General features: G+C 36.5%; 1 protein-coding gene across 1 annotated transcript; it reads right to left on the bottom strand.

The window, feature by feature from the left end:
• Positions 1–661: 661 nt before the first annotated feature.
• Positions 662–25,689, bottom strand: LOC149632458 (uncharacterized). Its single transcript, XM_089851127.1, has 5 exons — positions 24,592–25,689; positions 21,294–21,624; positions 17,668–17,723; positions 5,576–5,680; positions 662–5,526 (listed from the first exon to the last, which is right to left on the bottom strand). Exons 1-5 carry the CDS (start codon positions 25,004–25,006, stop codon positions 662–664), a joined length of 5,772 nt encoding a protein of 1,923 aa, XP_089707253.1. The 5' UTR covers positions 25,007–25,689.
• Positions 25,690–25,920: the final 231 nt, after the last annotated feature.

Here is a 25,920-nt window from a genome sequence, read left to right on the forward strand (position 1 = left end):
TTGATTTTGGTTAATTTTGACTCAAAAGTTTTAATCTTGGTAATTTACTATCTATTTGTTCAATAAAAATAAAAAAATCAAATAAATCAATTTAAATCAAAAAAATCCGATTTAAATCAAAAAAATCCGATTTAAATCAAAAAAATCGATTTTTTTGATTTTTTTGAAAAAATCCAAAAAATCAACAACCCTGAAATATATCTTCGCGTATATTTTCGCACTAACTGAATTATCTAAAGGTGGGTGATAGCGTGGATCTTTAAAAGAAAGTTTTACACGGATAGTTCTTAAATTAGTTTTATTCGCACGAAAACAATTCGCGTAGTACACGTTTAAAATGAAAATTCAACTCTGATTACCTTATCATTAACAATCTCAAAGGAAAACTCTTTATCAGTAAAAAATAGCGTTCAAAAAGTGTTTATCTTTATAAAAAAACCAATAAAAACGAATTCGTCTAATAGGCCTAGATATTATGTTTTGTTTATCTAATATAATCATTTTTTATCTCAATTTTCTACATCCTCCCACCAAATGAGTTAAACTCATTTTTCCTAAGTTCTAACTGGTCTATAATACTTCCATAGGATACAATAATTGTAGAGGTCGCTTAATAATATGTCCATTAATGGTTTTGATAGAGCAAGCCCGAATCTTTCCGTCACGTCCTGGATGCAGCTCCCCACCATGGGGCTCTGTCCACAATGAATTTCCATTGAATGCGATTTAGGCCAAAATATTCTTTCAGTTCTTCGGTCAAAACGGAACCCCATAATTTTGACATCTCCTTGTCCGTTCGCTTGAATGTCTTTGCGTTGTCCGACAGGAAGATATGACTCACTCCTCGCCTTCCGACGAATCTCTTCAAGGCCATAATAAAATGTTCCGCGCTCAGGCTCGATACTAATTCCAAATGCAAGGCTCTTGTCGTAGCGCACGTGAACAATGCAACGTAACTCTTTGAATGAATCCATGTTTTCTTGTCGATTTCATAATGTTTAACAAGCAGGGGTCCAGCAAAGTCTACTCCCGTGGCCTCGAAGGGAGCATTTGCTGATAGTCTTTCTGGAGGTAGAGGTGCAGTTTCTTGATCCAATGGCTTAGACTTCATGATCCTGCATATTAGACACTTCGACAGGACTTTTTTGATGGTTTGTCGGCCTCTTGGAATCCAGAACTCTGATCTCAACCTGGCCAATGTAGCATTGACTCCCATGTGTTTTACTTGTACGTGACGTTCTTTAATAAGTAGGAGCGTAAACGGGTGGTCTTCAGATAATATTATTGGATGCTTTTCCTCGTAATTTAGATCAGCAAATTGTAGCCTCCCTCCTAGTCTTAGAAGACCCTCTGGATCAATGAATGCCTTTAAATCAGATATCTTCGACCGACGATCCACGATACTGTTTTTCTTGAGGGCCAAGATTTCTTCGTTATAGGACTCTTGTTGAGATCGAACTACCCAATAGAATTCGCTCTTCTTGAGCTCCTCTGTTGTTAGGGCACCTTGTTGTCGATTGATGGATTTCTCTTTAGTGTTCTGTATGAATCTGTGGACCCATGAGACGATCCTCACTACTCTCTCGTAGCTTGAGTAATTGATCAAATTTAGAAGAGACTTTGTTTCCTCTGTCTTCGTATTTAAGGCAAGTAAGGTTTCTGTAGTTTCTGTGGACGTGGGTCTTCGTTCAGTATTAATACTCTCCTTTTTTTCATCTGAGAGTAGCGTTCTTGGTTGATCTGGCCAATCTTCTTTCGCTTTCCTTAGGAATTCGGGTCCTTTCCACCAAAGATCGTTTTGAATTAGGTTGTTGACGCATAATCCTCTGGTTAAAAGATCGGCTGGGTTCAATCCTCCAGGTACGTATCTCCATAAAGAAGGGTCGTAACTGTTTTGAATTTCGCTAGCCCGGTTACTAATAAAGGGTTTCCATTGTTTCGTCGTACCCTTTATCCACGAAATGGCTATGGTCGAGTCGCTCCAAAATTGTATTGTCGGATTTTCCTTGATGAAATAAGATCGCACGGTGGTCATTAGCCTTGCTCCAACAACTGCGCCCATGAGCTCTAGTCTGGGAATGGTGATCTTCTTTAAAGGAGCTACTCTTGATTTCGATACCAACAGATTAACGTTTACGCCTAGATCGCTTTCAATTCGGATATACACCACAGCTCCGTACGCCTTGTCACTTGCATCCGTGAAGCAGTGGAACTGAATTCGATCCATTTTCGTCATCCCATAGTAGCGGGGTATTTTAACTTGTTCCAGATATCGTAACTCCAAACACCACTCTTCCCAACGAGTCTTCAAGTCTGACGGTATGGTTTCGTCCCACTGAATTCCTCTTTGCCATATCTCTTGGAAAAGACATTTTATCCGGATTGTAAAGGGGGTTATAAAACCAATGGGATCGAATATTCTTGACGATGCTTGGAGGATAAAGCGTTTAGAATCCTGACGTTGACAAAGGAAATCGAGGAGGTTTTTGACATCGAAGAGGAAGGTATCGGTATCTGGTCTCCAAGTCAGTCCAAGCACCTTCAGTGATACGCCTTCTGGTATTGGTAACACATTCTGTGACTGTTCCGAATCTCCGAGTTGGTTGCAGAGCCCAATGGAATTGGACCGAAACTTTCGTAGTGGCATGCTTGCTTCTCCAAGAATATAACGACATTCCTGAGCTAATTTTAAGGCGCTTTCTTCATCACATGCTCCACCAAGCAAGTCGTCAACGTATAGGGAATCCGTCAATAATTCAGTTCCTTCTGGGTATTTCTCCTTGTATTTCTGTAGATGATAACGGATCGTAGCAGCGAGCAAATAGGGACTAGAGTTAATCCCAAATAATACTCGAGTCATGCGTAAAACGATTTTTTCTGGATCCTTTTTATCCGTGCTGTCCTTGATCCAAAAGAATCTAGTAACGTCTCTATCTTCAGTGGCGAGTGAGATTTGCAAAAACGCCTTCTCTATATCTCCCGTAAAGGCAACCTTGTGTTTTCTAAACTTGAAGAGAAGGCCTAGAAGGTCAACATTTAGAGCAGACCCAGCGTGGAGACAGTCGTTCAAGGATGGTGAACAAATTGCATGCGACGACGCGTCGAAAACTACTCTGGTTTTGGTTGTAGTCCGATCTCTCTTAACTACTTCACGATGAGGTAGGTAAAACGTTCGTCCTGGCAAACCTTCTCCGTAGGCCGGTTCGGCAATTCCAGCCTCCAGATATCCTTTTATGACTTCTGAATAATCTCGCAGCAAACCGGGGTCTTTACGAAGTTTCTTCAATTGGTGTTCAAATCTTCTTTCGGCTATCGTTCTGTTATTATTTGTGAGTATCACATCATTTTTCCAGGGCAGACTAACTTGATATCTTTGCCCGTCGTACTTGATTTTGGATTCAAATTCTTGTCTGATGAGCCTTTCGCTTGTGGCGTTATCCGATGGCTGATCTACAATGCCCAGTGAATCGAGATCCCAAAAGGCCCTCAGTCCTTCAGAAATTCGATCGTCTTCGTTTTCTTCCGAGACAGCGCTCAAGACACATACGTTGTAAACTCCATCGTCATTATTAACATTCCTTCTACCGGAAGTGGCTCCCAATAGACACCATCCAAAAATCGTCTCCATCGCCATCAACGAATCTTGAACCCTTTCTAGGTTGCAAGTGGCGACCTTCCAGTAGAAATCAGCTCCCACCAAGATGCCTATTTCATGTTCAGTCTCTCTTCTTACGTCATAGCAGGTGTCAGCCAACCTGATTCCCTTTTCCTCAGCGACTGTAATAATGTCTTCATTGGGGAACCTCAATCTTGCGCTGCTGATCTTTGGAGATTCCAGTGCTTCAATTGTTACCATCTGAGAGTTATCGATATTTCCAATAGTGAACTTGACTCTGCGCCTTTCCACTTCATGACCTTCGTTCTCAAAGCTATGCATACTTAGAGATTCCTTTCCAACTTCAGTCAGGCCCAATTTATTAGAGATCTTCTCCAACAGATATGTTCGGTGGCTCCCGTTATCCAAAAAATATCGAACCACCAAGTTCTTGTTTCCATTAGAGATTCGTGCCCAACCAGTTTGCAGATATATTTCCTGTCTATTGGATGTCTTCTTGCCTTGTGAAACTGTACCCATAAGTATAGTGCTATCTTGCGATTTTTCGTTTGATAACTTAACTTCTTGATCTGGAAACTGTTGTTCGCAGATTGCTTGATGATGACGCTTGTTACAGTACTTGCATGAGACTCTTTTCGCTCGGCAGAATCTTGCAAAGTGGTCCAATCCCAGACAGACGAAACATCTTGATTGTGACTTAATTATGTCCTTCCTTTCCGCTGACGTAAGAGCTGTACATTCCTCTATGTTGTGAGTACTTTGGCAGAAAATACAATTGTTTTCTTTCTTTGACTTCGCTATCGCGTTGAAGGACATGGTAGATGATGGATTCGTCGATCTTGACTTGAAATTGGATCCTTCTCTACGATGAGTAGATTCCATACGAGGTTTATAGTCTTGATCACTTGTGTTCCATGAGATGTTCTTTAACTTGCAGGCTTGTTCTCGGCTTTCGACCTCATCTTGTAAGAAATCTATAAGTGCTTTTAGTTTCGGTCCAGTTTGTTTCCTGCTACGTAGGGTGTAGCTTAGGACGATGTCTTCAGGTAACGATTCAGTTATAGTTGGGATAAGAAAGACGGCGTATGTCTCGGTGTTCTCCTTTAAGGACTCAAGGCTTTTTAGGTTGATGTAGAGCGTATCAAAGAATCTTCTCAATCCCCGAATGTCAGACGATCTCCTTACTGGTTCGATATTACGTAATCTCTTCATATGGGCTTGAACTAATTTGTCCTCTTCTCCAAATCGTTCCTTCAAAGTATCGATAGCGATTCCGTAGTTAATACCCGTCAAATCCAGTCCAGAGATACTTGCCCGCGCGGTGCCGCTCAAGTAACTTCTCAAGTAGGAGAATTTTTCCTCGTCAGCCAAATTGCAGTTATTGTGGATTGTCACTTGATATTGCGTCCAAAACTCTTGCCACTTGTTTATATCGCCTGAGAATTTCTCGATATGAATTTGTGGTAGCTTCACTGTTGGTAATTGGGGAGTTGCAATTTGCACAGGCGTAGTCGCAATGGGCTGATGTGCAGGAGATCCCAATAGCGTTCCCGGTCCTCCATTTGTTAAATCTTGAAGAGTAATTTTGCAAAGTGCCTTACAGTTCATGATTTCCTCAAGGTATTTTTCACTTTCTAACAGGTCTGCATCGTATTGGTCAGGATCACTGATTTCGTCCTCAATGAGATTGCTCAATTCCTTCAACTTCGCTTCCTTTTCTTCGAGTTGCAATATATAACTTGACAAGGTTACTTTTGAGATCGTTACCGTAGGTGACCCAAGTTCTGCATCTATCTTCTGGATTAACCTGGTCAGCATGCCTCTTAGTGTACCTCTTTTACGCACTAATTTCACAACTTGCTCCATGTCCTCAGTAATTGTACGTTGGCTAAAGTCTCTTCGGGGATAAACTAACGTTCCGCGAAGTTTTAACGTTCCGTTCACAAGTTACTTAACTACTTTTACTCATCCAACTATCAGTCCCGGGTTTCGGCACCATGAAATATATCTTCGCGTATATTTTCGCACTAACTGAATTATCTAAAGGTGGGTGATAGCGTGGATCTTTAAAAGAAAGTTTTACACGGATAGTTCTTAAATTAGTTTTATTCGCACGAAAACAATTCGCGTAGTACACGTTTAAAATGAAAATTCAACTCTGATTACCTTATCATTAACAATCTCAAAGGAAAACTCTTTATCAGTAAAAAATAGCGTTCAAAAAGTGTTTATCTTTATAAAAAAACCAATAAAAACGAATTCGTCTAATAGGCCTAGATATTATGTTTTGTTTATCTAATATAATCATTTTTTATCTCAATTTTCTACAAACCCTGACCACAACAAATTTGAAGAGATATTTCGTGACGTCATTTTGCGATAATTTACACATTCATGTGTTGCTCGTGCTCCTTTCAAGATTTTCTATTAATTTCGATGGCATCGGGTTTTCAAGGGCTCAGCCTTTCCAAAAACGTCTTACTCATCGCTCTAGCTATTATAGAAAGAAAATGGCGACCGAATGAAAAAGGCCGGAAACTTTTGATCGCGACTGTACTTTTGCTGGTTTCAAAATCTCATAAAAAATCTGAAATCAGTAACGAAATTGCAAAATCAGTAAATAGATAGCGAAATTCATTGCAAAATTAAAAAAATAAGAAATAAAAAACTCAAAAAATCCGACGAAATTAAGTGAAATCCAACGAAATCAATAGAAATCCGAAGAAATCAAATTGGCTTTCGAAATCCCATACACTTTTTCCGAAACGTTTGACCCCTCGGATGATATGATTATAATTTGCAACTTAAAACGGAATGGACTTTTCGTCTAAAATCGTCTCTAAACTGAAGTTCACTCGAGGCTTTAATTGAGATGTGATAAAAAAATCAGAAACATTATATTTACCAACCTTTTTCTGTGTTGCGATGCCAAGCGTATGACCCAAAAAATTATTTTGATAACCGTGGACTTTCAAAAGAGTTTCCAAGACGTTTGGAAGTGGTATATATTTTAATCTAATGAAAAAAGCAGAAATATTGAATTCGTAAATATAGTTGTTGATTTTATCAATTACACCAAAAAATATGAATTGACTATATGGAATTACTAACGATATATTTCGAATATTGTTAAGAATGTACGCCGGAAGAAAATAAAAAAACGAACTCCGGTAAGAAATAACTCCTTTTATTATATTTCGTCCAAATTCATCGTTATCCTGTATATTTTTAATTTATGAACATTGTTAGAATAAATAACATTACTGAAGATATCTTTAATCAAGTACGGGGTATTTTCCATACTTACGTATGATGTTACAAACTTAAATTCTCGTGAATTATTTCCTTCATACATCTTGCGTTGCGTAACGGTGCTCTAAACACCAACTAAAATTTGGAGTGATAAAAGCTAAACAACTAAATTGCCATAAGGGTCTTGCAGCGATCTGAAAATTCAAATATGGTCTTAATATTGTATCGAAATATTTTTGTCCGGTCTCCTAAGGAGTTCTTGCCTTATCCCTTCAAAATATATTTTTCGAATGTAGAGACCAGTGTTAATTTTGAGATATATTACAGTTTCCGTACAAATATCATTCCGTATAATTTACCACAATACATACATCCATTTAAATGAGTATTTTTGAAAAGGAGAAATTGCGGCCGCGTTCACACTCGACACTTAAAAACAGTTTTAGAAAGGTGTAAATTGCAACCTTAAGGTGTTAACCATGTAGATCTTACAAGAGAAAATGATCATTCTTATTTTTAAGTTGTATTTCTTGTTTTTGTTTCTAAAAAAGAAAGGTATAAACATTTTCTAGTGCAGGTTCTACATGGCTAACAGTTAAAGGTTACATTTCGACCTTTCTAAAGTTGTTCAAAACGGTTTCGAAATGTCTAGTGTAAACGTGACTGAAGTGTGTTATATGAAACTATAATTATCAAAAACTCTTTAGTATTCTGATTGCTTTGTCCTCGTGAAATCCTTTCTTCTAATGACTTTCATTTCATAGAGTAATTGTAAATATGAAAAGGTAGATCTTATGTTAAAAAAATGAAAGGGTTTTGTCGCACGTTTTCCTCGACCTTATTTGCCCAAAATAATTTATATTGTAAAATTCAAGTTACCTTATTATCCTTTGTTCGGAGACGTTAGCTATATAAATACTTTTCTGAAACAACTAAGTAATACTCGTGGAAGTAATGGAAATGCTTTCTCGTTATGCTTAACTTCTATTAGTGCTTAGTCTATGAGAACACTGTGAATCGATACAACACCAGTGGCGTCGCCAGGGTCTCGAATTTGGGAGGGCTTAAGCCCTCCCTAAAGTATTGTGTTTCCAATTTTTCAAAACTCATCACTTTTATCACGACACCCTCTTGTCTATAAGGCGAATATTATAGTAATAAAATAGGGAAAAGTAATTAAGGACTGAACGCATGTTTTATCACAAAAGCTTTCGCATCACACAAATTAATTTTATTAATCAGGACTAGACTAAACTCGAGTGTGACTAGTGGGCGTCCTTAATTAAGGGGGGGGCAGTTAATGGCAAAATTTCAAATTGTTCGATTAGGAGATCCTCGGTACTATAGTGGCTAGAGGACGGGCCTTGCTTCGGAAAGCAGGCGATTGAGGCGAAAGGGGAAAGATGTTGCCCTCAATGCTTAGGACGGTGTAGGGAAGCTATGCTATAGAAAAATCATGAAAATAGACTGTTACGACTGTATACATACGCTCTAGATGATATAAATATGAAATAGTGTTTGTATGTGTATTTCACTTTCATATAATAAAACTTCAATTCACCCCAACTGAATAATTATGAGAGACTGTCGGTAAATATAAGGGGGCGCTTTTAAGAAATTTTAGGAGGGGCTTCAGAGAATTTTTAGGGGGCTCGAGCGCCTCCAAATAACCCCTGGCGACGCCACTGTTTTGCACAGATTTTGTGTCGATTCTCACTAACTTGATAAGCACCTTGACGGAAATAGCTGTAACTGTCCCTGGCTTGTGAAACTTTTAAGTTTGCACTAAAAAAAATTTACGTCGGTTAAATGTTGCTGAGAAGACTGATGTTCAAGATTTTGCATCCGCCATTAAAATAATCAACATTTTCCTTCTAAATTTTGACAAAGATCACTTGCTCTTTTTAGAAATAGTAGAATATATATAAATTGTTTAATATTGATCCCTCAACAGGTACTCCCTAAAATTTTTATTTCATGATAAAATGCTTCGGAAAATCGAACTGTTCTTGAAAATATGTAATTTTTCTACTAATTTAGATGGAATAATTCGATTAGCATTAAAATCAGTCGATTGATTTAAAAAGTGTTTATCTTTTTTCTTTCTAAAGTCTATAATCTTAAAACAGTCGGATCAATGGTACGGTCTCTCGCAAAGAGATTTCAGGACTTCCAAGTGGCTTTTATAACACTCGTGACTCTGAAATGATCTCGAACACTTATCGAAATATGTGGGCTCCCATTCTCATTTTTTGTTCTCTCCGGCACTTTTAGCAGAACGTGAAACATTTTTTATTACTTTTTATCCAAAAAGGAAGGAGGCGTTTGAATCAAAACACGTCATGGTTATAAAGGGGTATAATATTAGTTATTATGTTATAGTGACGTCTTTCATTCAAAAGTCTTCGTCTATCGTCGTCAATTTCACCAACCACCAATACCGGCAAATGTTTCTCGAATTTGTATACTAGTATCGAATATTTGCTTAAATATGTTGAAAAATCTGAAAAAAGTCGGATTTTACTTTGAAAACAAAAAACCAAATGAGAATACTATGTATAAAGACCCTAAGAGAGCGAAGCGAGGTCCGAAATTTCGCTGTCAATAAATTTGTTCTCGATGAAAGAGCTAAATTGCCGCTTAACTATATGAAAACTTCGACTAAGTCAAGAGTACAAATAATATTAGAACCTTTCATGAAATTATAAGATAATACAGGACAGGTTCAAATATGTAGCGTATTATAGTAGTTATTGGACGGCTGGGTTCCCTGCAACATCCAAACAACCGTTTGGTATTGCCAGCCCCATGGCTCTATGGAACGCCAATCGTGTCACATGCACCACAAATCAAAATTAAAGAAAAGGCGACCAAAATTTTCTGTCGGGTTAAATTTTAAACCAACCAAATTGACGGATATATTCGCTAAAAATATTTCAACGAATCATACATCGGAAATCTGAAGGCCGTAGCAGGGGCGTGTCTTTAAATTTTAAAAATACAAAATTACATAAACGTGTTGAAAATATTTTAACGCGATGAAATAGTCTCGTCGCGTTGATTTTCATTTCAACGCGACAAAAACGCGTCGTTTATTTTCGTTGGTCTTTTATTGGTCCAATCTTTTTCCAATAACCACACACATTTTACCAAAGGAAACTGTTTAGTGATCATCACTAACATAATTTGTCCATTAACAGTTTCACGACATTAAATCTAGTATATCATTGGTCGAAATTATCGTCGCGTCAAAATAAGAATCAACACTACAAAATAAAGATTTTGTCGAGTAAGGTTAGGTTAGATTGGGTTAGGTAAAGTAAGGTAAGGTTTGGTTGGGTTAGGTATGGTAAGGTTAGGTTAGAATCACCGATTTTAAAAAATGTTTTTATTTTCATTGAGGTCCTTGCATAATAAAACCGGGCTTTTTCCGAGTGTTGGGTTCCGGTTGAATTAAAATATTTGAAAACCCAAATAATAACAAAATTCATTCTGAAGTAAAATTGCGTGATTCAGCTGATGTAAATTTGAAATAAAAACAAACATTTCATTAGAAATCCATTAATATGTCAACAATTTACTTTAAAATGTTTATTCACCCTGATTTATATATAAGTTTATCTTTTTAAGGACCATTTAACTATATTATCAAAGGATATCTTATTGATTTTGGCTTATTTCACCTTTCTTTTATATTTAGATAGGTTCGCAAATCGTTTAAAAATGTATCTCTTTGATACTCCGTTAATATCGGAGACGTATTAGCAATAAACAATCTAAATAAGTGCCTTCTCTAGACCCTATTTTCTACATTGGGAAAGCCGCCTTAGGTGCGGGAGTTCGGTTAAATGGAACCTCCCAAGATTGGGTTTGGTCCAAAGGGAATTCGGTCTAGTGGTAGGGAACCACATGACCATCTGAGCAGACATTTTAATTGCATTAGTAATGGTTCGAAACTAAACCATTTGCATTAGTATTATTTAAAATGAACACTTAGGGTTTATATAAAAAACTAAAATGTAAGTAATAGTTTAATTGTATACCATTTTAATGCCTTAGCATCACTCAAACCAAAAACCTAATCTTGAAACTGAAGAATAATACGTTACTTTCAGTAGCGCAATCATAGTTTCTGTTCATAATAATAATAATAATCGTGCAGCTTCAGACCAACATGTTACTTTTAACAGTGAAGAACTGGTTTGCAAAATAAACGTTACTAGTTTCATATAACACTATTTGGGTACGTTTGAACCATTACAACAGAATTTAAACCATATTTTAGAAAATGGTTTATGTTCGTACTTTTGCGATTCTTAAAGAGTACTGTAATGGTTTATGCAAGATAAACTTGTGGTTCAAACCTAAACTATTGAAATCAAAACCAGAATGATCTAAAATTAAAATGTTCTTCAATTAATCCAATAGATTTCAAAATGGTTTCAATTCAAGCTTTCCTGGGTTTGAATTTTGGATAAAAACTAAATACACATTTATGGTTTAAATTGAAACATATGATTTTCACTGTGTGCCGTATGTACGTCCTACAGACGGAATAAAGGGGGGTGGGTGAGGCAGTTATGGTGTCCTGTTCTCTTATATAGAGTTATAATAAGCTGCCGTCGGAGATTGGGTGTTGTCTATCCTGTGGCGTGAAAACATATTTCCTCCATGACTTAACTTTGTTTTAAGGACGACGAGAAACCTGCTAGAGCTGCTATGAAGAAAAATATAGAAGAGAATCATGCACTACCTACCAGGTTTTGCTGAAAGATTTACCAAACTATATCCATGCAGTAAGTTTACATGAGTCTTTGTATCAAATTTTCTCACAACAATAGCGTGTGAAAAGCTAAAATTCGATTTGCACTTCACGCATTAGCTTCAATTTTCTAAAACAATGGTTCTTTGTTTCTTAATAATATCAAACTATTAACTTTATTTGATTAAAATTTAATGGTACACTTATTTTTCTTGTAGTTTGTACTAACACTATGTTGTTACCTCTCCGAGTGACGTATGTCATGGAGAGGTTCTAATTTCGATGTGTCTGTCTGTCTGTCAGTCTGTTGTTAACTCTCCGAGTGACGTATCTCATGGAGAGGTTCTAATTTCGACGTGTCTGTCTGTCTGTCAGTCTGTTGTTACACCCCACGTGACCGCTTCCCTGTTTGCAAATCGGACCAAACGTGTTGTCAATTTTCGGACCACATTTCCCGGAAATTTCGAAAATTGTATTCCACTTACACTGGCTATTATTCCAACGCCTGTCTAACACCACCATCGTCTGGATTTTTGTCCTGTACTTTCTGATTTCTAATCACCAATATTTGCTGCTCTTTGCCCATCCCACATGGACACCAGTCTGTACACACTGGCTTGTAATCACCACCATCTTCTGGTCTTTGCTTATCCCACATGGACACCAGTCTGCACACACTGGCGTCTAAACACCATCTGCTGGTCTTAGTCCATACCACATGGCTTCCACACACCACCATCTTCTGGTCTTTGTCCATCCCACATGGACACCAGTCTGTACACACTGGCTTCTACTCCACTATCATCGTTAAGGTTAAGACATACGCGGCGATCGGCTAGGGTTACGAGAAACGTCTAGTCTTCCAATGGCGGGGCTTCCACCAAAGGTTAACGTAATTGCGGGTTTTGTTATCCATACCTACGATTCGAATCCTTTATATACTACCTATTTGAGAATTTGACGCAACAGGCGTATGCTTCATTTCAAACGTCAAAATTAGTCAAGTCTCTCAAGAATGATTAATTGTCCTTTTTTAAAACGATGTAACGCTCAATAAGGCGAATAACTAACGAAGAAAATGTTTAATATTAACAATATTTATTTTAAAATTGAAGATAATCTTGTTTCTCAAATCAAGGTTAATACGAAAAGGGTTAAAAAGCAGTCTATGTGATTGTCTGTTTGTGTCCGTCCGTTGTTATGCTAGTTCGCCGCGTTAGCAGTTCGCCTTGTCTTGATGTGTAAAGAAATACAACAAAACCTTAATATTTGGTTTTCTCATAAAGCAAAATTAATATATGGAAATATTTTTCGTAATTTCGATGCCTTACGCAGTTTTGTAGCTATAAAGCTCTGTTTCATTTTGATATCCCTAGAATATTTTTTATATTATTATTTGAAATTGTTGATTAGCTATACTACATCTGTTTATAACATAATCCTTTCTTTAATGATTACAAAAAGAACACTACTATGTCGGTCAAAAGAATTTTTATTTGTCAATAGGCCTAGTAAACCAAAATGTAATCGCTTGGTTTTCGTTTCTGTAATGCAGAGCCATTAACGGTTCAGTCTTAAGAGCGAGCTGTAAGTTAATTACACTTTTAAATAATCAGGCTTAGATTTTATAATTGAATAAAGCATCATGGTGTAAATCTGGGCCGCGTTCAGCAGAGCTCAGCGCTGTTAGCAGTGTCCTACAGAACGGGATTTTGTTTATGTATTTTGACGTCACGGTGCTCAGCGCTGAGCCAGCTCGGTCACCAAACGTACGTAACGTGGCGTAACACGCGTAGATCTCAGCTTGGCGAAAAAAACATGGAAGAATTATTACAAATAGCTCTTGGTGATTCTGATGGGACTATACCTATTTAATTGGCGTGAAACCAGTTGATCACGCGAGAGTTTTAAGAGACATGTTAGTCTTTCCAATTTTAATTATGAAAGTTGTTCTTATCTAACTCTATAAATATGTTATCATTCAATTTTTGTTAAGCCTTGGTACCTTGCACACTTTATTGCGCTAGCGTCATTTTTAAAACACCGATGACCGGAGAAAAGCGTTCAGCAAAGCTATGACGACAGAGCTCAATGGTAAACGTTTTCCAAAATCCGTTGTCTTTTTTGGTGAGTTCTGCTGATCGTAATCGGATTAAAGCTTCGTGTTTTCATGCTTTTTATGGTGCGCATTTACTATCATTGCATGTAGCCAAAAATAAGCTTTGGTGTTATGTAACGTTAACAGTCATGTTGACAAACTAAAAAAATCGTTGAGGTGAAACGAGAGGATAGTGTTTACACGGCAACCCTGTTTTGAATATGGCTTTGATCATAGAGAGTAAACAGTTGAGGAGTAGAAAATTGGGCCTTTACAAACACGTTAAGGTAATATCCACCAAAGTTTTATCTCTTCATTTCCCGTTTTTCCCCATCGGATGATTTTAATGTGTACAAGTATATCCTTATTGGATGTAAAATGTCGTCTGATTTACAGTTTATTTGCTATGCTTTGTATACTGCTTTAATATTTCATAAATTTTAACTTCAGTACTTGTTCATAAATAAAAAAGAAACATTTCCAAATCTGAGTAAATAAGTTTGTAAGTAGTCCTCTTGACTCGGAGAGGTAATATTTTGGTTTTTTCAACTTGTTATAAATTGGATTTGGTTTACTTTGCACTAAACCCTCAGAATCGTAAAAATTGTCCAAATACAGCAGTTATAATATTAGTAGTTAAACATAAGATTCGATCTATGAGTTTTTACCTCTCCGAGTGACGATGACTTCACGGAGAGGTTTAACACTGGACGTGTCTGTGTCTCTGTCACCGCGTTCGCAGTTGGCAAATCGGAGCAAACGCGTTCGCAATTTCCGGACCGCGTTCGCGGTACATAGAAATTCGGAAAATTTTACTTAATTGCTCTATCCATCTTACTTGACGCCAATCATTATCTAGCCGTTACACCTTGATCTGATGTCCTACCACCAATTGTTTCACCCAATGCCAACCGGTATTAAATGGCTTCTAACAACAACACCATGCACTGGTCTTTTGTGTACACCACATACACACCACTCTGTTCTTAATGGCTTATAGCACCACCATCTACTGGTTTTTCGTCTATACCACATAGACACCAATCTGCAACATTGGCTTCTAACACCACCATCTACTGGTCTTTCGTCTATCTATACCACATAGACACCAATCTTTAACATTGGCTTCTAACATCACCATCTACTGGTCTTTCGTCTATACCACTTAGACACCAATCTGTAACATTGGCTTCTACTCCATCATCGTCGTTAGGCTCAAGATATATGCGGCGAGCGGCTAGGGTTACGAGAAACGTCTAGCCTACCAATGGCAGGGCTTCCACCAAAGGTTCACGCAATTGCGCATTTTCTTATCCCATAGTGTGAATCAATCGCCTTATATACCCTAAATTTACAAAAGTTCTGATATAGGTGTTCCCTAGAAGTATAACATTAAATATAGCTATGTTTAAAATTATTTTAAGAATTAAGTTTCTTAAACCGACTTATCTATAATTAACGTAAAATACTGACGATTAAAATAATTAATATCAGTTATATTTATTTAATTATTTAAGATTAACTTATTTCTATGTAATGACACAAGTGAGAGTTTATATAGAACGAGTAATGAAGATTGCATCTGAATCGAAACACTACACGAATATCAAAGCTAATATAAAGCGAGTAGGATGAAAAGATCTCTTTCAAAAGGATGACATTTTTTTGCAGAATATTAAATGGAAATAGTTTAAATATTTTTTGGCATTTCGATTCTTTAAGTAGTTGTGTAGCTATAAAGCTCTGTTTCATCTCAATATTCCAAGGACATCTTTTGATATTACATTTCAAATTTGGTGTTTACTTTTCAGCTTTACTACATTTATATATAGTGTAAACGCAACTCTTAACTTCATTAGATAATATGGGTGTTAAAACTTCATCTCTCCGTAAGTGTTGAAACGATTGGGTCTATGAAATAAGATACCCTAGATTTAAACTAGAATTGACCTTATTTCGTGTCCTCTTATTGGAGGTGTTAACGGTTCATAGTGAGCCGAAAGTTAAATACACACTTAAGTGATAGATATTAGGTCCTCATTAGAATTATTGAGGATACACAGGAAACCTTTACAAATTACCTTGGCAATATTTCGCTAATTTGAACTATTTATTTCCGGTTTTTTCGTTGGCTGGTGGACCTGTGTTTAGAAAGTAAATTCGTCTCGGCTCGGAGAGGTTTATTTCGGTTTTCCAACTTGCGTAAATTTAGGGTATATAAGGCGATTGATTCACAATAAGGGATAAGAAAATGCGCTATTGCGTGAACCTTTGGTGGAAGCCCTGCCATTGGGAGGCTAGACTTTTCTCGTAACCCTAGCCGCTCGCCGCGTACAGACTGTTAAAAAAGTCTTTGCGCGTTGCAGTTTTCGCACATATTTTACTATATTTCAAAAACTATTCAAGCTAGCGCTCTGGAATAAAGTGCGTTATAAAATATTTGCATTTCTCTTTCATATTTTCCCCTTTTCACAGTTGTCCTTTGCATACTTATACCGGAAACCGGAAATTTCAAAATTATCAACTTTGAAAATATTGGATTCTCGAGGATATAAATGCGATTTTCGGATTCCTTGGGGTCGATTCATATTTGAAAAGTTTTCACCAAATTCAATTCGGATGAATAGGTCACGAGTAATCAGCTTTTATTCAAAATCTGGCAAACTTGGTTAGAGTGGCGATAATTCATAATCGAGTATCGAATCTTTGTCGTAATAATGCTTGTTAGATGTTATGGCACTTTATGCATATATATATGATTGGTCTTGTGGCGCGATACTTTGAAACAATTCAGACGCTCATTAAAGGGATGGTGAAGTGGAAAATTAAGTAATTTTTTATTGATTCTTCTATAAGACCAATCTGCATAGTGAATTATCAGGAAATAACACCGAACGATTTTTATACGTTAATTAGTTTGAAATTTCATGGATAATTTTAAATACGGATCTCCGACCAATCGCGTAGAGCCCTGTCCTTTTATAAACAATTTTCTCGTGGCACGTTCCGTGTTGAATCAATTTATCGCGAGATTTGAAAAAAATTGCGTGATGTGACAATTGTGGTGCGAGACATGGAGCGTTCCACGAGAATTTTGTTAACAAAAAGGCACGGCGTTACGCGATTGGTCGGAGGTCCTTATTTAAAATTATTCTTTAAATCTTAGCCTAATTTGAATATTAAAATCAATGGGAGGTATTTCCTAAATTTTTCATTATGCAGACTGGTCTTATAAGAACCGATAAAAAATCACTTTAATTTCCACTTCCCGCTCTCTTTAAGAGAAAACTCGCGTCTTTTGAAGAGGAGAAGCGGTTTCAAAATATTGTTATTTGGGCCATGATATCATAATATTTAGAACTCATATTAATTACGTCTAGGTCTTCAGCCCGACTCATTGCAGCCTAGTGAAAATCTCATTCATGATGGCATATGCGCTTCACGAGATCCCTTCAAATAGACATATTCGACTATTCTTTTTAAGAAACAACTTCAGAGGAGATGGCTTCTATGCTAGGAAGGTTCGCAACGCGATTGAGCTTTTCTAAACGGAGCCTGGGGTTGCCTATAGCCTCCCGCGGATAGAGCAAATGTCAGGCCATTGAAAGATTTTATTTTAGAGGTAGGAATAGGGAACACAGTAATCCAGGCGCGCGTCAAAGTCCCGGACCCCTTCCTCGGGACGGTGGGATATGAAAGAAGAGGCGGGTCATAGCGACAGAGGTAAAAAGGAATTACGTATTTTTCGCCGTCCCAGTCAGTAACGTCATAAAAACCTAGTTTAAGTGAGCCAATCTGAAATTTTAAACTTTTAATAACGTGTTGGAGGGAGGGGCTCTATACTGGGCTATGAGTCGGACTGAATTAAACATTAACCGTTCTCTATTTCTACTTCTAAAATTAAATATATCCCTTTTAATTCTTACTAATAAAGCCGACCGCAACCAAAGCATGGGCAAAGGCATATTTCGCAACTGACGTTCAAATGGAAAAGCCTAAAAATTAAATGAAAAAAAATGAATGCCGGTAACAATGATCACAACTGAAAATAACAGCTAACAGCTAAAACTAACCCGAACGGTAAACACTTGAAGTTGGTCTCTCTGCGCTGCTGGTCTGCAACTCCTTTCGTTTATTTTCTATGGCAAAAATACTTTCTTTAGAGGTATTGGTATATTAGGCCATTTTGTGTTTTAAGACTTTTATTGTGTAGGAAAGAAAACGACCCTGTTTAAAGAAATTTTGGATAATTTTTAATATTTAGTTAAAAGTTGAAATTTATTTATAAAATTTGGACGAAAATTGTTAAATAACAACACTTTCATTGAGTTTCAAATTGAAGAATGTTCGTGTGCTTTATTGAACTATTTTTTACAAAAAAGACAGTCAATTTCAGTTTCAATTTTTGCTTGATACTTTATTGGACATCCCATAGCCGTTAAAGGAAGGATGAAGAGGAAAATAAAGTGATTTTTTGATCGATTTTTCTTATTATGAGACCATTATATGCACAGTGAAACATTCAGGAAATACAGTCTCCGAATGATTATAAAATTCAAATTAGGATCAGATTTTAAAGATAATTTGAAATAAGCACCTCTGACTAATAGCTTAACGCCCTGCCTTCCTGTTAACAGAATTTCCGTTGCACGCTCTATATCTCGAGCCACGATAGTTACATCGCGAGCAACTTTTATTAAATATCGCGATAAATTTCATTCGCCATGGAGAATTTTGTCAATAGGAAGGCAGGGCGTTACGAGATGGCTCAGAGGTCATTGTTTCAAATTATCCATAAAATCGGAACCTAATTGGAATTTCAAAATCATTCGGAGATATTTCCTGGATGTTTTCACTACGCAGAATGGTCTTATAATTAGTAGAAGAATCGATAAAAAATTATTTGATTTTTCATTTCACCCTCCCATTATACACATTCTTAATCGTATTCTAAAAGACAGACATAAACTCTAATGAAATTAGGAGGTAAAGCATTGTAATATTAAAAATAGAGATCCGCTCTGTTCGCTGGTATTTTTTTTCTCCTTATGAGTAACCAGCCCGCGTCGTGACCGATATTAATTTTAATAACCTGAGAGAGTATAGACGCCTGTATACCGAATTAATTCGGTATACAGGCGGCCTTTACGTAGCCCCATTTGTTGCCCCCCCCCTTTTCTATCTATCTCGTTCCTCTAGATGGTACCGTGCCTGAAGGGGGAAAATATGGCTGGAGGGGGGGGGGACGGCACGTATCACGTGATATTGTTGGCGGGAAATTTGAATTTGTTTTTAGTGTATTGGTACGACGTCATGTGACTTGGTGACGACATTCAGTGTCCATAATGTTATTATTTGGTGTATCTTTAGGCTACTGTATACATTTAGTGGATGATTTAATGGTAATTCTATAGGTTCAGTAGACCCTTTCTACACGCACCCGTCCCGTAATGTTTTTTTTTGAATGATTTTAAGGTCTCTCCATGTATGCTTATGCCATACTAAAGAACTAGATTAGGTTTACGTAGTTTATTGAAAATTAAGCAAAGACTAAGTTCTACAGTAAGGATGTATGCTTTGTATTGTTATTATTAGGTGTATTTTTAGGATATTGCGTACATTTAGGGTATAATGTGTTGGTAATTCTATAAGTTCAAGTAAACCCTTTCTACACCGTCCTGTATGATTTTAAGGTATCCATGTATGTTTATGTTATACTAAAGAACTAATTTTAAGTGAGATAAGGTTTACATTGAAAAAAGGTTCAACTAACCCTATGATGCGGTACTACAGTAGGGTGTTATAGCTAGTAAACGAAATACAAGGTTAGAACAATAGTACATTTTAATACCATAAACGTGGTATTACGGCAGTTTTTGCACAGTTTGGCAGTTGATTAGAAGTTAAAATGAAGCAGTACAGCTAAAAAACTCAGAACATAAGGATTACATTAGTTTTAATACGAATTTGGAGAATAAGTACAATTGCTTGAGTTAAAAATAGTAGTACAAGATGATTAAGCACATAAACATTTACCATCATAGAAAATAGAACAATATTACTGCATGCGAGATTATTAAGTACATATATATCCATGTACCTTCTATAAAACACCATTAATTAAATTGATTCACATTAGTTTTAATACGAATTTGGAGAATAAGTACAATTACTTGAGCTAAAATGCAAAAAATTACTAAAAAAAAACATCAGGACATACGAATTACATAGAATACATGGCAAATAAGCACAATACTAGTTATTAAACTAAAAATCCTCATTGGATTGACTGAAAAATATATACGCGCTAAAATATTGATATACAGTTAAAATGCGCAATCGCTACTAAAAACATCATCAAAAAGCAAGAATTACACTGATTTTGATATCAAACAAATTCACTAAAATGCAAAATTAATACTACTTCAAAAAAAAATGGTAGTACAAGATGATTAAGCACATAAACATTTACCATCTTAGAAAGTATAGCAATACTACTGCATGCGAGATTATTAAGTGCATATATACCCTTGTACCTTCATAGAAAATATAACAATACTACTTTTAATATGAATTAAAAGCAATAATGGTTATTATACGATTTCAGTACAAATATCAGGCTAGTTATTAAACTAAAATGTTCACGAGATTGACGAAAAAATATATTTTTTCTGACGCGCTAAAATACTGATATACGATTACTGATAAAAATATGGAAATATTACTAAAAAAACGTTATAATTATCATCAAAAAATAAAAATTACACTTATACAAAACAATTCAATACTTATTTTTATACTAAAGTGCTAATATATACTAATTAAAAAAGCTTACTAAATGCAAAAATATTACCAAAAACGCTGCGTATTTGTTAAAATATTGTTACATATTATTAATTGAAATACGTTAATAATACTAAAAATAATACTTGAGATACTAATTAAAATACTGATACTGGGTATCTAAAATATATACAAGTAACTTATGTGGAAAATGTCAAGGATTCTAGTTAATATAACCGTAGGGGGTAGTTTTATAGTCAGGTAGAATTCTAACTTTATCCACTACGACCTGATATGTTTTGGTCTGGTTGATCGTGATCAGAGTGTGATCTTGTAGACGTCTGATTTGAGGACCAATAGGGACTTGAACCGAGTTCATTAGAGGTTCACCTTCATTGTTTACGCCTAGTAGATTCTTCATTGTTTCAAAATTTATATAATTTTCAGTAGAGGCGTTTAAATAAAATCCTTTAACTTTGATAATGTTAGTTTTTTTGCCGGTTTTAGGGTCTAGAATATCCATAGAATAGTTCTTTGGTCCAGCACTCCCCCATTCGCAAATATACGCATCTGGGCCATAGGGTTCTAGTTCATTTTTTAGTTCCCCTAAATAATCGCCTGTGGGTAGCAAATGTGCGCCGTCTGGCGAGAGGTACACTAAACTATCCGTGTCATAATAAAAACAAAGGTCTCCGACCTTTTCAAGATGTTTTAGTAAATGTAATCGAGCCATAGATGTTGTGTAGCAAGCGATAACTACGTTTGTATGTTTGTGTACGAACTCGTTTTCTAGGATGTCTTCGTACTTTACTAGTACGGTGTTTTCGTTGATTGTTAGTAAACTTTTAACCTCCAAGTCTGGATTTAATATTAATCCGTACAATTTGTTGGCATCTTTGATTAGTTCGGTAGAGGTGTGTCTTGTTTTCTGGCCAAATTTACCCCAAAAAGAGTTGAGCATAAGTTTGCTAAGACATCTGAGACCTTCATTTTTCTCTACTTTAGTGATATCCAGTTCTACACCCTCTTCGTCTTTGAAACTTTTGACATAGTTCTCCTTATCTTCTTGAGTCTGGCAATCTGCCGGGAAGCCGCTAGCTAGGGTTTTGTATTCTAAAAAGGTATTAACATAATCTTTAAACAGTCCTCCCTGTTTTGTTTTGGGGTCGTACTGTGTCACTTTGTATGACCAAGCCTCGTACATTCGTGTGATTGTGTAACCATTCTCTACTGCATGACGTAACTCGTCGACTACCCATGTACCTCTCAATTCTCTTTTTTCAGGAGTATGTTCGCAATCACCTTGAAACTGGGTTTTACAACATGTGTAGCATAATGGAAATGTTAATTTTCCATTAATACGAGCGGGCAGAACGGGATGAATTAGGTTTTGGGCCGGTAATATGTCACATTTAAGAAGACCATCAAACGAAAATATGTCAGGAAAATCGTCTAATATGATCTCAGGATGTCCTATAGGTATCTTGGTGGTTTTATTAATGAATGGGTATAGACTTGTGAAATCCACGTAGTGAATTCGCTCCGATCCTGTTGTTTTATGGTATAGTTTTGTTGCGCAACATCTCCCCCCGAAGAATGCATCACGAGGGTCTAATCTTTTTACTATTTTAGGCTTAATATCATTATGGTTTAAAAACTCTATTATTTCGGGTTTATTTACTTTTTCCTTCTGCCATGCGCACTCCCATTTGACATTTACTGTATAATTGAGAGATTCTAATTTGGCTAACATGATCATGCTTCTAAAATATCTGGAATTCAAGGTTTGCGCAGGGTCTCCATGCAAAGCCTTGTTTCTGTTTAAAGGAAAGTGTATTTTACACCCATGATAGAAACACCCCCAATACTCGAATATTTCCTTGTTGATTTCACAAAATCCGTCTACTTTAAGTTTTTTGATTCTGGTTTCTTTCCCTCTAAAGGAGGATTGGATAGTTATGTTTCTTTTGTGTGCAGTCCACTCTAACCATTCTATAGCCCCTATCGACTGATTTTCGCTAAGTCTATAATAATTAGCGGGTATGATGCCTATAGTATCAGGTTTAAGATAATTTCGGCGAAACACATAAGAGCACACGCCAGGAAGAGTAATTGCGCCGCAATTAAATGGATCTACGCCAGTTACTTTAATGAGTAGCGTACGGAAAGTTAAACATCCTAGGAATAGTAAAACCGTATCGTTCTCACAATAATAATTGAGTTCACTCAGGAAGTCGAAACCGTGACCTTTACTATCCTCGGAGCTATGCCATTTTAAGAAGATATCTAAATTTTTCCTTGTAAAATATTGACAACCATAAGCTTCGATAGGGGGGAGATTAGTTTCTATAACATAGTTGGTTTCATTCTGTCTATTTACTTCAAAATTATGTTCTACAACATTGAGTAAAAAATGTGGAAAATACCCTTTGGCTACGTCGGGTATACCAAAAGTAGAGGGAAACTTTGCTAAAGCTACAGGGATGAAATTATAGGAATCAAGAAATAGCAAGTTAAACAATTTCATTTCTAAAATTCGAGTTCCGTTAATTTTCAAAGATGGAACGAATTTTTCATCTCTATTTATGATTTCTCGAATTAGTAACTGATTATCATAATTACTGCCCTAGTGAGACAGTATGATGACGTTCTTAACGGCATGCAACTGCATTAAATAATCTAAAAATAAAGCTATAGGATTACCGCCTGAAAATTGTTGCTTACGCTTACCAAACTGACTACACATATTACAGTTAAAATTTAGGGATGTTTCATCTATACAATGCTCACACACGGTTATGCTGACTAATAGGATAGCCTGGTGTTCATAGGCTCCTAACTTTTCCTGACACACCTTCGTTTGCACGCATTCTACGTCAAAGAAAATGTACATAAGATTTGGCTGATTAGGTCTAGGCTTTTTAACGGATGGCACTTCCAGAGGTTTGGCTTTGATAACCTGGATATAACATAAGTGATTGCTGGGCTGATATTTCTTACAGACCTGGCAATAAATCTCATCAAACATATGCATCTCAGTTCTTCGGGAAAAATCAATAATTTTTAAACAGTCTTTACAGTGAAAAAGGCGCTCACATAGGGACTTTTTACTGCTGGAAGATGCTAAGTGGCTTTGATAGCAATCATCGCCTAAGAATTTCCGTAAGCAAGACTCACAAGCTATCTGGGAACCTTGGCAGATAGTGGGTCTCATGCAACTAAAACAAAAGTCATTACATTTATGGGACTGTATTCGCCAATAGGGTACGAGACATTTTTCGCAGAATCGGTCGTGGCTAAAAAGTGGTCTTAATTTTGTAATAACGTTATAATGGTTATTTTCATTCAATAAAAAGAGGCGGGGCCTAGTATCATATGGATCATTTTCGCCTAAAATCAAAACAGGGACGCTATTTTCGAATTTGTAGACGAAAATCGAATATTGATTTAAATAAGATTTGAACCTTTCAAACGATTCGGCAGTCCCACACTCACTAACTTTTACATCGGCCTTATAACATAAATCTAAAGCCTCATTTCTTTGTAGTGTGCCCTTTGGATCTATTTTAGATATAGTTAAATATCGCGTTTTTAGAGTCTTGTCACCCGTTGTATCGTCGGCGTAAGCTCTATGAGTCATAGCTACACATAACGCTTGAGCTAAACACAGGTTGTCAGAATTGACTATACGTACAATACCTCGTCTATCTTTACAGAATAGATTGAAAGGTTTAATCCCTCGTGCTACAGGGCGCCCTTTACCCTCCGGTATTCTTACAATGCTAAAAATAATTTTAACAGGACCTAGGAAAAATGCTTCCATTTCGTCATCATAGAGCATAACACTAAGCTGGTCAAAAAGAATATTGGGGTCTACTTGATCAGCTCTTCTAAAGGATAATTCTAGTTCAGACCTACAAATATTCGCCGCACTCTTTAAAGTAATTTGGACGTAGTCTGTAGGTCTATACTTACTAAGGATGCATTTGGTTACGGTACATACACTAGCGACGGGATCGTCAGTAACTCTAAGTACTACCTCTCGGCCATACATGTTAAAATGTTTGTAAAATCTCTCACTTTGCCCTATTATCTCGCAAGAAGGTACGTTGTCAATAGGTGCGGGTTGGTCCGTTTCTCCTCCTCCCCATTGTACGTCGATATCATCGTCAGAAAGCGTCTCTTCAGAACCGTTCTCCCTCTCCAAGGTATCGTTCAATAGTATCTCCTCTGCGGGTGGTCCTTGATCTTTTCCGTCTAAAAATGCGGCTATCTCTTTGTCATATTGCGAGCTGTTGAAGTCGGCGATTTGAGCTTCTTCGTGTATACCCAGCTCAATTTCTTCTTGTCGTTTCGCCAGGCGATCTACATATTCAGTTCTTAAGGGACTCGGAATTAGATCCCTTAGGTTTTCCAATTCTTCTATGGTATTACAGTCCTCTGGTCTATTTATAGTCAGTTCGTTCAATGTTGTACGGAGAGTTTCAGGATCCATGTTTATCTTTCGATGTTTGAAGATCGACTGCGTATTTTGATCATTTCCTAAGCCGCTTTTATACTAAATTTCTTAATAGACACGCCTACATTCCTCAATAATTTAACAATAGCCTTTATTACCTGATCCTATCAGTCACCAGATGTTTTCACACAATGCATTTTCGGAGCCAGGCCTGTTAATAGTTTACCCATTTTATAACAAAATAGCGCTGGCTTTGCTTTATGTCAAATAAATTGTCAACAGAAGAGCGGACTATAAATAGAATTTTGGTATAAACACCGCAAATAAGGGACAATTTTATTGGGGTAATAAATGAAAAACATGGTGTGTAAAAACTTTCTAGTGAGTCTCAATTGTGACAATATCCTTTGTTGTCTTCAAGTCTGATAAATAATAACGTTCCGAATTTCTCTAACAGGTCATAAAAACCATTGTACATTTTTCAAAAAAAATGCCACCTTAAGCTAACTAAATTTCTTAATAGACACGCCCACGTTATTCAATCGTTTAACAATATCTTGATTTATTGCTTATCAGTCATCAGATGTTTTTCTCTTTATGCATTTTCGGACACACGCCTGTTAATAGTTTACCGATTTTATAACAAAAGAACGTTGGATTTGCTTTATGTCAAATAAATTGTCAAGAAAAGAATGGCCTATAAATAGATTTTTGGTATAAACACCGCAAATAAGGGACAATACTTGTAATAAATAAGAAACAGGGTGCGTAAAGCGTTTCTAGAGATTCTCAATTGCGAAAATATCCTTTGATATCTTCATGTCTGCTAAATAATATGGTTCCGAATTTCCTTAATAGGTCATAAAAACCATTGTACACTTTTCAAAAAAAATGCTAACCTATGAAAAGATAGTTTCTCACGGTCATGAATCACACTGTGAATGTGTAGG

This window comes from Phalangium opilio, unplaced genomic scaffold, assembly GCF_054372755.1.
Source record: "Phalangium opilio isolate 3A_F unplaced genomic scaffold, DU_Popi_V2 ptg000100l_1, whole genome shotgun sequence".
Taxonomy (NCBI): Eukaryota; Metazoa; Arthropoda; class Arachnida; order Opiliones; family Phalangiidae; genus Phalangium; species Phalangium opilio.

Excerpts from the sequence above, each read along its gene's own strand:
- LOC149632458 (XM_089851127.1), bottom strand. The coding sequence starts at position 25,006 with ATGGATCCTGAAACTCTCCGTACAACATTGAACGAACTGACTATAAAT. Across the intron at positions 21,625-24,591 it reads TTGCGAGATAATAGGGCAAA|AATACAAAACCCTAGCTAGC; the intron begins GTGAGAGATTTT and ends ATACCTTTTTAG. Across the intron at positions 5,527-5,575 it reads TGATAGTTGGATGAGTAAAA|TTTATCCCCGAAGAGACTTT; the intron begins GTAGTTAAGTAA and ends GCGGAACGTTAG.